A 12,974-nucleotide genomic window follows, 5' to 3' on the forward strand; every position below is an offset into this window, starting at 1 on the left:
AGGAGAAATATCAATAACCTCAGATATGCAGATGACACCACCCTTATGGCAGAAAGTGAAGAGGAGCTAAAAAGCCTCTTGATGAAAGTGAAAGAGGAGAGTGAAAAAGTTGGCTTAAAGCTCAATGTTCAGAAAACTAAGATCATGGCATCCCATCCCATCACTTCATGGGAAATAGATGGGGAAACAGTGGAAACAGTGTCAGACTTTATTTTGGGGGGCTCCAAAATCACTGCAGATGGTGACTGCAGCTATGAAATTAAAAGACGCTTACTCCTTGGAAGGAAAGTTAAGACCAACCTAGATAGCATATTGAAAAGCAGAGACAGTACTTTGCCAACAAAAGGTCCGTCTAGTTAAGGCTATGGTTTTCCAGTAGTCATGTATGGATATGAGAGTTGGACTGTGAAGAAAGCTGAGCCGAAAAATTGACGCTTTTGAACTGTGGTGTTGGAGATGACTCTTGAGAGTCCCTTGGACTGCAAGGAGATCCAACCAGTCCATTCTAAAGGAGATCAGTCCCAGGTGTTCTTTGGAAGGAATGATGCTAAAGCTGAAACTCCAGTACTTGGGCCACCTCATGTGAAGAGTTGACTCATTGGAAAAGACTCTGATGCTGGGAGGGATTGGGGACAGGAGGAGAAGGGGACGACAGAGGATGAGATGGCTGGATGGCATCACCGACTCAATGGACGTGAGTCTGAGTGAACTCCGGGAGTTGGTGATGGACAGGGAGGCCTGGTGTGCTGCAATTCATAGGGTTGCAAAGAGTTGGACACGACTGAGCGACTGAACTGAACTGAGGGGGGAAAACTGCCATCTTTGGCTAAGATCAAGTAATCCTCACCTCTTGGGAAACATGGGACATGAATTTTTGCAACAAGGGATTAGAAAGGAACTTTCTCTGTGGACTTGGCCCTCTGAACCTCAGGGCCCCAACCGCCCTGCCCGCCCCCACCATTTACTTGAATGAGTGTAAAGTCCTGAAGACTTTAATGACCTCATTAATCTGTCCTTATTGGCTCCAGACTTTTTTTTTTAACTTGTTGCTTTTCCCTTGATGCACTTATTATTCTCTCTTTAACTTTTGCTGTATTAATTACAGTGTGCGTTGGTATGGTCCTCTGGGTTAATCCTGTTTGGGACTCTCTGTGATTCCTGTACTTGGATGTCTATTTCATTTCCCAGGTTAGGGAAGTTTTCAGCTATTATGTCTTCATAAATGTTCTCTGCCCCTTTTTCTCTCTGTTTGATATTGTCCCCAAGGTCTCTCAAACTGTCTTCATTTCTTTCTTTCTTTTTTTTTTTTTTTTAATTTGGCTCCAGACTCTGAACTACTTTTTTCCTTGCTTCTCTTGAAGGCTAAATTCTTGAACAAATTATATACTTTGAATTCTGTAGTAAATATTAAGTTCTGTATTTAGCAACATACACTAGGATCGGAGGATCTCTAGCCACCTTCAGCCCTCTTTCTCTGCTATCTTGCTCTGTTGCTTTTTTTGTCCTCCCCTTCAACCAGATTTATTACTTGGTTTTATTTGGTTGAACAGTTACAAGTCTTGGCTTGTTTTCCTGCATAAACAGCTTCCTCTTGATACCACACAATGTTGTTTAAATTCCTTTTCACTTTATCCCTTTATCTTCACATACTACTTTTTTTTCTGCCTTTTTTAAATTAAGAAAATTTAAACACAATTTAAAATGTTACCTTCCCTTTACAGTTATTACCAAATATTGGCTATATTCCCCACGTTATATACATCCTTGAGCCTATTTTATATCCAGTAGTTTGTACCTCCTGGTCTCTCACCCCCCCCACACACACACTGGTAACCACTCGTTTTCTGTATTCAAGTCTGCTTCTTTTTTGTTATATCTACTAGTTTGTTGTATTTTTTTAGACTCCACATATAGGTGATATCATACAGCATCTCTCTTTCTGTCTGAGTTATTTCACTGAGGATAATGCCCGCAGAGTCCATCTATGTTGCTGCAAATGGCAAAAGTCCCTTTTTTCTTGAGGCTAAGGAGGATTCCATACACTATATCATCTTTTATCCATTTGTCTGTTGAAGGACACCTTCCATATTTTTACAGTTGTAAATGCTGCTGTGAACACTGAGGTGCACGTTTTTTTTCAAATACATGCTGCTTTTGTTGAATTGCTTCTAAGAAGGGAAATACTGGGTTTTAATGGTAACAGTTCATCCACTTATTTACCGCACACTTATAAAGTGCATAGGACTTCCCTGGTGGCTCAGACTGTAAAGTGTCTTGCTTACAATGTGGGAGACCTGGGTTCGATCCCTGGGTTGGGAAGATCCTCTGGAGAAGGAAATGGCAACCCACTTCAGTACTCTTGCCTGGAAAATCCCATGGACAGAGGAGTGTGGTGGGCTACAGTCCACGGGGTCGCCAAGAGTCGGACAAGACTGAGCGACTTCACTTCACTATAAAGTGCCTGCGTCTGAGCAGGCAGGCCCATCAACAAGCAGCACAAGGCTCTGCCACTTGTCCTGAAGTGCTGACACTCAGACAAGGAAAAGTAATGAGCAAACAGGATGTGATCTCTTCCAGCCCAGGAAGAGACAGGTGCACAGTGGATGGAAAGGAATTCTTTCTGGGGATTTGAGAGAAGCTATCATTTGAACTAGGTCTGGAATGAATTGGAGGTTATGAGGCAGAAAAGGAACGTCAAAACACATAGGGGATGACGTGCACAAAGATGCAGAGGCCTGGCAGCTGGTTATGTGGCAGGACTAACAGGTGTTGAAGGCTGATGTTGTTGGAGGGTGGTCCCTGTGACGGGTGTGGTGGGTGATAAACTTGGGGAGGCAAGTTGTTAGCTTCCTTGCGGAATGCAGGAGGGGATTGGTTTCATCTTTCTGGAGCTGTGGGGGACTGTGAGTCAGATACTGTGTGTATGTATGGGAGTGTTATGTTGAAACATCTCAAAGAGAGTGTCTGACCCCACAGTTCTTAACTTTGAGCTTTCATGCTGGAGACAGTCTGTTCAGTCTGGTTGGCACTTATTTGGCATATGGCCAGGGCACCTTGGACTTGCTGTCATCATTGAGCACAGCTCTGAACTCCAGCCTCTACCTGCTTGCTTGGGGTGGGGGATGGGGATGAGTCTGGTATGAAGAGGGGAGAGGAATGAAGGGGAAGGGCAGAGGGTGAGTTTTTTCATGGCCTCGGCTCTCCTTTGGTACCTCTTCTATTTCTTCAGATCTTGGTTTCTGTTTTCTTCCAAATACACAGCTATCTTGGCTTCCAGCCCAGGTGGGAGAGGGAGAAAGAACTTTAACTTCCTTCAGGTCCTCTCTGAAAATAACCCAGCTGGTGCTGCTTAGGAACAAGAAGTTCCTGAGAGTGTTGGCACCTCATGGTGTTGATGTCTGGCTGACCCTTGTCTCACTGTCAATTCAGGGTCCTCTGTGGGGAGAAGTTGGGTGGTCTTCAACTTTGCAATACTTGGGCCACTTGATGTGAAGAGCCGACTCACTGGAAAACTCTGATGCTGGGAAAGATTGAAGGCAGGAGGAGAAGGGGCGACAGAGGAGACGGTTGGGTGGCATCACTGACTCAATGGACATGAATTTGAGCTAAAGGTAGTGAAGGACAGGGGAGCCTGGCACGCTGCAGTCCATGGGGTCTTAAAGAGTCAGATGACTGAGTGACTGAACAACAACGCAAGTCCACGGTGCCCTGGCCATGTGCCAAGAAGGCCTGGGCAGTACCAGCTGCCTCCAAGGCCTAGCACAGCGAGGGGACAGGGAAGTAAGGGAACTCTGGCCCCTGGAGGGGGCCACTGGACTAATCTGCAGGAGGCCCTGCAAAGTGGGGAACAGTCTGGCCGTGGCACCTTCTGATCTGTAGTGAGAAGATGGGTGCCTCCAACAGAGGCCCAGCCCCTGCATGTTGTCAGGCCTGAGATTATCCATCAGTCTCTTCTGGATGTCGGATTCCTAGCTGCCTGACATCCTGGCGCCAGAAAGTGGGGGCGGGGTAGGGTAAAATGGGGGAATGTCAGCAATTCTCCTTTCCAAACAGATTCATCATAAAATATCATGAAGAAGGCTAGATTAGGGTTAATTCACTAAAGTTAATGAAGCACACTATTATATGGGCACTCTGTAAATAGTTGCTACATGATGAATTAATTGAACTACGCTCAAGAGACCTTCAAAGAGTGGGAGTAAGCCCTGCGGGAAAGCAGGGGTCCAGGGCCAAGTCCCAGAGGCCTGAGAAGACAAGGCCCGGTAGGGGAAAGGGCTGAGTTGAGTTTCGTTGACTCTGAGTTCAAGTGGCCTGGGCAAATGGAAGTTGGTGTCCCGGAAGTCACAAACCTTTCGAGTGGGCGAAGAAGAGCCTCGGAACCCCCGCAGTTCTGGATATCCCTTTTAGCCCACTTAGGCGTCAGCGGGAAGGACGAGGGGGCCGGGGGCGGGACAGATTATACACTCCGCCCGCCTAAAGGTGGCTCCGTGCTCAGCCTTCTGAATGTCCGAACGTTAGGGCTAGACAGTTCCAGATGAGGAAATGGACCAGGAGGAATTGAACCACGCAGCCATCGGAGTTGAGTTCCCAAAGTTACTCCCTCGGCCGCCGCCCACCCTTTCAGTCCCTGAAAGAGCAACCCAGGAGGTTCCACTTTAAGAGACAGGCGGGGGCGGGGCGGGGTGGGGCGGGGCTCGGCTCGGCTTGGCTTCCCTACTCAGGCTCCGAGGCCGCGCCCGCCGCGCCGCAGACTCGGTCGGGGAACCTAAGTGGAGCCACGGAAGCCTGGGAGTCTGTTCTGGGGCCAGGAGATCTGGGCAGGTGTCCAGCCACTAGCTGACCGCAGACTGCGTTGTGTCTCCGTTTCCGCAGGCACCATGAGCCAGGACACCGAGGTGGACATGAAGGAAGTGGAACTGAACGAGCTGGAACCCGAGAAGCAGCCGATGAACGCGGCGTCTGGGGCAGCGATGGCCATGGTCGTGGCAGGCGGCACCGAGAAGAATGGTCTGGTTAAGATCAAGGTTGCCGACGACGAGGCGGACGGGGCGGCCGAGGCCAAGTTCACGGGCCTGTCTAAAGAGGAGCTGCTGAAGGTGGCGGGCAGCCCCGCCTGGGTACGCACCCGCTGGGCGCTGCTGCTGCTCTTCTGGCTCGGCTGGCTGGGCATGCTGGCCGGTGCCGTGGTCATCATCGTGCAGGCGCCACGCTGCCGCGAGCTGCCAGAGCAGAGATGGTGGCAAAAGGGCGCCCTCTACCGCATTGGAGACCTTCGGGCCTTCCTGGGCCAAGATACAGGCAACCTAGCGGGTGAGTCTGGGCGCCCCCATCTCCCTCCCCGCGCTTCCCCACCTGCCACCCCATGGGCCCTTGGTTTAAATGGTCGCCAACTTCGATCTCTGTTCCCAGATTAACTCAGACAGTTCTCTACCCTACTCGGTACTGGCGACCGCTCCCCTAGACGTAGCCCCTCCTTGCTTTCTTTGAAGGAAGCTGCCCCCCATTTGCTCCTTCCTGAGGGTGGCTGACTCAGCATGCGCCCCTCCCCTTCCCGGCGCCTGTAGCCTGTCGCAGCGTGTTTCTGAAGCAACTTGCTAGCCGCCTTACATCAGCGTCTCAGTCTGGTGATCCAGCCTAATAGGGGCGATCAGGGGCCTCCGCGGGGCCTCACTGTAACTCTGCTTCTCCATTTCAGGCCTTAAGGAGCGGCTCGATTACTTAAGCACCCTGAAGGTGAAGGGTATTGTGTTGGGCCCAATTCATAAGAACCAGGAGGATGACCTCACAGAGACCAACTTGGAACAGATCGACCCCATTTTTGGCTCCAAGGAAGATTTTGAGAGTCTCCTGCACTCTGCCAAGAAGAAGAGTGGGTGTCCTAGAACCGGCAAAGCAGCAGCTAGAGAGGACTTGGGCTTCTGGCCAGGGGAAAGGCAGGAGAGGACTTTTGTCTTGTTTATTGCTGACTGGCTCACAGTTTTCCTAGGGCAGGTCCAGGGGAGGTTAGTTAGGCTTCAACTTAAAGTGGATTTGTCGGGTGGTTCAGAGACTTTGTATACTTGGATGTACAATTATTTAGCTTCTGGGCTTCAGTGCCCTTATTTGCAAAATGTAGGCTTTTGCTAAATCGGTGGTTTTAAAACTTAAGAGTAGATCCTTTGGAGGAAAAAAAGTTAAAATCTTGTCTACTTTGAAGAAAGTTCACTTTGGAAATGAGGGGGACAGGGCTTCATAGCTCAGCCTTCTCTGTTACACTACTCCCTCCCAACACCAACGGCCCCCACCCCCGCCCTGCCCCCACCCCCATACTTGCTCATATCTTTGTTTCAATGAACTGAGTTACACCAGGGTTCGAATCTAAACTTTTGTACCAATACATAGGGAGTATTCTACCGACTTATATTTGTTGATTTCTTCCTTTTCCCTTCTCCCAAAGTCTTTCTATCAACCACCTCTTTCTCCTTTGTTCTAGGCATCCGGGTCATCCTGGACCTCACTCCCAACTACAAGGGCCAGAACCCTTGGTTTCAATCCATTCAGACTGACACTGTGGCCATCAAAATGAAGGTGAGTGTGTTGGTGCTGACGGCAGGTGGGAGCTGGATGCTGGGGCTGTTTGGCCCTTTCATAGTGAGTTCTGTAAACGAAGCCTGGCACCACCTGAGGGGCCGCTGGCTCCTTGTCGCCCAGCAGGCACGCTCTTCCCACAGGCAGAAGGATAGGCAAGCAGTGCAGCCTTCTTTTTGTTTGTTCCTTTTCTGACCACTTGTTTCCCTGACTCTGAGGGTGATAGTGCCAGGATGGAATTTTTCAGATGTGAATTTTCTTCCTTTTGGCAGAGGAAGCCCTTTCTCTGTGGGAATCCTGTCCTGTCTGGTTTCCCATTTCTTATTTGATGTGTTTTGGAAGGCAGCCCAGTCTGAAATTGTAAGCATTGGGGTCTTCCTATGTGTCTGGGAATGTGCCGAGTATTTTTATATACCTTCTTTAATCCTGTATAACCAAACAAGATTCCTACCCATATCCCAAGTCTGTAAGTGAGGAAGCTAAGGTTCAGAGGGGCTTTAATATGCCCTGGGATTGAAGGTCCCAATTAATCTTAAATCTCAAATCTGCCTTCTCTGAAGGTATAAGGCTCAAACTCTGTACCCTGTAGACTGGGAGTGGGGTTTTGAAAGTCATCCCAGCTCCTAATGCCTGGGCTCTAGGGCGCTGACCAGTTCAGAAGGGGTAGAACAAACCTGGTGGCAGACTCTGACCCTCTGCTGGCAGCCAGGATTCTGAGGTAGAATTCTGTGCTCCCAGCATTTCAATTGACCTTTGGGGTCATTTGGTTCATTCTTTGCCACTTGCTAGAAGACCCTTTAAAAGTTACTGAGAAAAGAACGTTTTTAGATGTTAAGGCGCGAAGTGTGGTAGCCTCAGATGAAGATGGAGACCAGAAGAGAGAAGACAGGGAGCAGAGAGAGAACCCAGAAGAGAGGGCGGGGGACTGAGGGCCTGTGTCACATGCCGCAGGAATGCCAGGGCTTCAAGCCTGGACCTATTCTGCAGAGCTGACTTCTCTTTTCAAATCTTTGGGTAAACTGCCCTGGGGCTGTGCTTTGAATTTCAGGCTTTTATCCTGAGTCTTGCTCTGAATGGCTCTTTTACTTAGACCCTCCCCAGGCTCCAAGAAACTGGGAGAGGAGTAAGTATACTCATCTTGGGATCTTGGTTAGCATTTTAGGTCCCTTCACTGTTGCTCTCTGATTGTGGCCTTGGGCATGCCTTCTCAGTTTCCTTATCTGTAAAATGAGTATATCAACATTCTACAAATGCTTAATGTTGAAGGAAGTTAACATTTAGTGTATAGGCCTTTTCTGTAGGTGTTAAAGGTAAAGCTTTGCGATTTACCATGGGGAGGAGTAGAGAAGAGCACTGTATCACTAAGGATCAGTGATGGGTTGGAATGGAAGGGGAACTGAAGACTGAAGGTTTATAGTAGAGGCAAGAAAGTGAGACTGTTCAAGGCAAGCGCCTCTCCTGAGGTCACGGGGAAGTATAGGGTAGGCAGGATTTAGTGTGGGCTGGAATCTTCTGAGCCTTGCATCAGCAGTGATACTTTCCTCTGTACTTCTGCCTTTCTCCCGATAGGAAGCCCTGAGGTTTTGGCTGCAGACCGGTGTGGATGGGTTTCAGGTCCGGGACGTGCAGAATCTGACAGTGAGTACCCTTTCCATGTGAGGATAGGAGCCTTGCCAGGGCCTGATAGCCTTCCCTTCCTCACGACTCTGCTCTTTTCCTTTTAGGATCCGTCTTCATTCTTAGCTGAGTGGCAGAACATCACTAAGAGCGTCAGCGAGGATCGGTGGGTACCAGACCCCAGCTTCCCCAGTTCAGCTCCACTCTGGGAACCACCCCCCAGTGGAGTATGAGCCTCAGGAAACGGGGGAGTTCCTAGCCCAGAGAACCTTCTTCGCCTTCATTCTCCTTTCTTGTCCAGTACTAACCTCAACTCCCGCTCTGTTCTGTGCAGGCTTTTGATTGCAGGCACAGACTCCTCCGACCTTCAGCAGATCCTGAGGCTGCTTGAACCCACCAAGGACCTGTTGTTGACTAGCTCTTACCTGTCACACTCCAGCTTAACTGGGAATCATACAAATTTCTTGGTCACCCAGTATCTGGACGCCTTTGGCAGCAACTGGTGCAGCTGGAGTGTGAGTACCACGGTGGTGGAAGAGGGGGCAGGAGGCCTTTTGGAAGAGAGGGCATTGGAAGGTGGAGGCAGAAGTGGGCTCTGGGGCTTACGAGTATGTTCATTCCTGCAGGTGTCTCAGGCGGGGCTCCTGACTTCCTTTGTGTCGCCCCAACTCCTCCGACTTTACCAGCTGCTGCTCTTCACCCTGCCGGGAACCCCAGTGTTCAGCTATGGAGATGAGATTGGCCTGGAGGGAGCTGACCTTTCTGGACAGGTGATGTTTGCTGCCTGCCCAGCACAATGGGAGAGGTTGTGTTCATCCATCACAATGGTTCTGTGGCTGGTGGCGGACAGACCATGAGCCTTGGGAAGGAAAACTTGTTTGCTAGTCAGCCCCCTGGTCAGTCACTGTGTGGCCTTGGCAGGTTATCTTCTCTCTCTAACTCTTAATCATTTTTTCTGCGATAATTGCATTCCTTATAGAGTAGCATGGAAGAGAAGATGGCAACCTACTCCAGGATTCTTGCCTGGAGAATCGCTATGGACAGAGGAGCCTAGTGGGCTACAGTCCATGGGGTCACAGAGTGTTGGACATGACTGAGTGACTAACACATGCAGAGAGTAGTTATGAATGAAACAAGGCATCTTTAAAATGCAGTGCCTACTCCCTGGTAGGAGTTCAGTACAGTAGCTGTTACTTAGTAATTTGTTCATTCACTGGACATTGGCTACTCTTGGTTAGGCCCTGTGCTGTCCAGGAACTCAGAGCTTTGTAGGGGACCAGATACACACAGTGAGAGCCAAGGTAAGACCATGAAGGCGCCCACTTGGCTTTAGCCACAAGGTTGAAGGTTGACATTGAGCTGATATTTTTAAAACCCATGTATGCATGTGCTAAGTTGCTTCAGTCGTGTCTGACTCTACAACCCTGTGTACTGTAGCCCGCCAGCCTCCTCTGTCCATAGCAATTCTCCAGGCAAGAATACTGGAGTAGGTTGCTGTGCCCTCCTCCAGGGCATCTTCCCGACCCAGGAACTGAACCTGCATCTCTTACGTCTCCTGCATTGTCAGGCAGGTTCTTTACCACTAGTGACCTGGGAACCCCATTTATAAAACCCGTTTTTCACTTATTCCACGAAACTGACAGAGTGTGTGCTTTGCGCAGAGGATCCAGCAGTACACAAAAGAGCTGGAGGTGGTGAAATGAGATGGTGAGCTCATATAATAAGGATGCCCGGTGCTGATATGTGCTTTGCAAAAGAAAGCAAGGTACAGGGCTTTGAGAGCAGGGGATACAGTCGATTTTATATCAAGTGGCCTCAGAAAACCTGAGGGAGGTCCCTGAGCAGGGATCAGAGCGCAGTGAGGGACTGGCCTGTGGCTATCTGGGAGAAGCGCCCTCCAGGCTGAAGGGACAGTGTGCGAGGCCTGAGGTAGAGGGGGTTATAAATCTGGAAATGAGGGGAGGAGTTGGAGAGCAGTAAGGTTTTTTTCAAAGTCCTCTTTTGCCTGGTTTTCAGCCTGCAAAGGCCCCAGTCATGCTGTGGGATGAATCCAGCTTTCCCAACACCTCAGCATCTAGAAACATCAGCATGACTGTGAAGGTAAGTGTTTTCCATGGGCAGGGCCTGATCATCAAGGGGTGGGGGCCGGCGGCTGGTAGGACGTTGTGCCCTGGGGAGCCCTTCATGCCTGTCTGAAGTATCTTTATCACTTTATCACCGTTTGCAGGGCCAGAGTGGGGACCCTGACTCCCTCCTCTTCCTGTTCCGCTGGCTGAGTGATCAGCGGGGTAAGGAACGCTCCCTGCTGCATGGAGACTTCTACAATCTCTCCTCGGGGCCCGACCTCTTCTCCTACATCCGCCAGTGGGACCAGAACGAGCGTTTCCTCGTAGTGCTCAACTTTGGGGATGTGGGCCAACTGGCCAGGCTGGGGGCCTCCAACCTGCCCACCGGCACCAGCCTGCCAGCCAAGGTCGATCTGCTGCTCAGCACCCAGCCAGGCCGTGAGAAGGGCACCTCCCTTGAGCTGGAGCACCTGAACCTACAACCTCAGGAGGGGCTACTGCTCCGCTTCCCCTACGTGGCCTGACTTGGGCCCACTACCCTTCCCCTCCCCTCCCCTCCCCAGGCCCTTTGGGTCCTGATTTCTCTCTTTCCTTTTTTTTAAACTTACAGATGAACCCCCAAATAGGGTGTTTTCTGGTTTCAAATAAAAGTCACTCCTGCCTGGTGAGGCCATGCCTTCTTTCCACATGCTGTCAACGCAGGAATTTCTTTCTCCTTCCCCTTTCCCCCGCTGGACCCCCTCACAGTGATCAGGACCAGAGCAGAAGGCTCCTGCCGAAGTCAGAAGAGCCAGGCAGTGTCAGGCCGATCTAGCACCCTACCTCCTCCCCGAGCCTGGACAGGGCGCTCTCTCCTGGAGGTCTCGGCTCTTGCTGACTCTTTCTTTTTTTTTTAACCTCCCTCAACAGTGGTCTCCAGCCAAGCTTGGTCACTTTCCCTGTTTTGCAGACTTGGCCTTTCTGGGAGAAAAGGTGGGTGTGGGGTAGCCTGTTTTCTACAAGTACTGCAGGTTCTTCATTCAACAGGGATTTATTGTGCACTCAGCACGTGCCAGGAACTGTTTTAGGTCCTAGGTTTACAGGAGGAAACAGTGCAAAGATCCCTGTGTGCTCAGGGCTTATCCTCTAGAGAGGAGACGGAAAGAAATGAGATGTGTTAAGTTTAGAGTTTGGTGGATGTGGTGATGGTGTTCAAAGAGGAAAAAGAGCAGACAAAGAGGTTATGTGGGCATGGAAGGAGTCTGGGGTGGGGGTTAGAGGGAGGCCTCACCAGGGAGGTGGCATTGAATCAAAGGTCTGAAATCCAGGAGGGAATTTACTTAGAAGGAGAATTCCAGTGCCCGGGGTGGAATGAGGAATGAGGAGGGGGCAGGTGGAGAGGACCAGGGGTGAAGTCTGGTTGGCAAGGGGTGGGCAGATGATGAAGGTCATAGTAAGGCACATAGTCGGGGGTGGGGGAGCAAGGAATTGGCAAACTGCACCACCAGAAGGTGCGGTTCCCATAAGACTCCCTTCATTTCAGACATCAGCTGTGAGTTCTGAGTCCCTGTGACCATCCTTAGTGGGTTATTTGCTAGAAAGACAGAACTGAGAAGCACCAAGATTACAGATTTACTCCAGAGTAAGGACACACATTCAAAAACCAAGGACGCAGGCCCGGGCTCATCTGGGATTGGCTGATCTGGCATCCAAACATGAAGGATCGTCTGGTGGTCCTTTCCTAGTTGAGAGGAGTCCAGTGGAGCCCTGAACACAGACCTTCTGACCAACTTACACACACAGTGTGGCCGAGCAGGGAAGTTCACCTGACCCTTCACTGTCCAGAGTGAATTCTTGAGGCTTAATCACAGAGGCCCATGTGGCTAATGTTTGTTCTCCAGCCCCTCCTGCAGGTTCTGGCTAATAATATCTTTAGTCTCCAGCCCCTCCAGAGGCCCTGTCTCACAATGCCCTTGTCATAAGATCACATCTGAAGTCCCCAGACTAACAGACTCCTATCAGGACATTCCAGAGGCCTAGAGATCACCTCCCAGTAGCTGAGGGCGAAGGCTAGACTTCAGAGATGATAGGCAGCGCTGGGATCCTGCAGGTAGATCCACAGGGCTTGGGGTCATAATGGTTCTTAGAAAGTGAAGTCACTCAGTCGTGTCCAACTCTTTGCGACCCCATCGACTAGCCTGCCAGGCTCCTCCATCCATGGGATTCTCCAGGCAAGAGTACTGGAGTGGGTTGCCATTTTTTAGGTTGGCCTCATAGCCTCGGGTTGAGCTTGGCCCTCCTGGTTTTCTTATGGAAAATAACGCTGATAACTGTAGGACAGGGCCTGTGTGTCTGAGTGTCTTGATGTAAGGGACAGATTGAAAGGTTTGTTGTTTAGTCGCTAAGTTGTGTCCAACTCTGCAACCCCTGACTGAAGCCCACCAGGCTCCCCCTGTCCATGGGATTCTCCAGGCAAGAGGTGGATTGCCATTTCCTTCTCTAGGGGATATTCTGCACTGGCAGGCGGATTCTTTACCACTGAGTCAACCAGGGAAGCCTTATCAAAAGATTAGATGCCCCAAATTAAGGCCCGGTCTTTGTCTGCTGACCGTTGGCCTGGGGGCTGTGGAGGAAGGCGTGCACTAGGCACGGACTCTGAGACTTAAGTTCCTGAGAAGACACACCCTGCAGCCTGCCAGCTGGAACTCCCTTCTGCCTGGGATTTCTCTCCCCTCCCCACAGGCC

At 50.4% G+C, this 12,974-nt stretch overlaps 1 protein-coding gene across 4 annotated transcripts in view; it reads left to right on the forward strand.

The window, feature by feature from the left end:
- The window catches only part of SLC3A2 (solute carrier family 3 member 2), a 31,252-nt gene extending 20,334 nt beyond the window's left edge, over positions 1-10,918 (forward strand). For 2 of the 4 annotated variants that reach the window (XM_060404045.1, XM_004019620.6), the window contains exons 2-10: positions 4,873-5,310; positions 5,696-5,869; positions 6,473-6,567; positions 8,137-8,205; positions 8,292-8,350; positions 8,519-8,699; positions 8,811-8,954; positions 10,201-10,284; positions 10,412-10,918. In XM_060404045.1, the coding sequence (XP_060260028.1) occupies positions 4,878-5,310; positions 5,696-5,869; positions 6,473-6,567; positions 8,137-8,205; positions 8,292-8,350; positions 8,519-8,699; positions 8,811-8,954; positions 10,201-10,284; positions 10,412-10,774 (1,602 nt within the window). In that variant the 5' untranslated portion in view covers positions 4,873-4,877 and the 3' untranslated portion in view covers positions 10,775-10,918. Of the gene's footprint in view, positions 1-2,850; positions 4,648-4,872; positions 5,311-5,695; positions 5,870-6,472; positions 6,568-8,136; positions 8,206-8,291; positions 8,351-8,518; positions 8,700-8,810; positions 8,955-10,200; positions 10,285-10,411 lie in introns of those variants that run through there. The other 2 variants (XM_060404046.1, XM_060404047.1) reach the window with 2 other exon arrangements.
- Positions 10,919-12,974: the final 2,056 nt, after the last annotated feature.

This window comes from Ovis aries, chromosome 21, assembly GCF_016772045.2.
Source record: "Ovis aries strain OAR_USU_Benz2616 breed Rambouillet chromosome 21, ARS-UI_Ramb_v3.0, whole genome shotgun sequence".
In the NCBI taxonomy this organism is placed as follows: domain Eukaryota; kingdom Metazoa; phylum Chordata; class Mammalia; order Artiodactyla; family Bovidae; genus Ovis; species Ovis aries.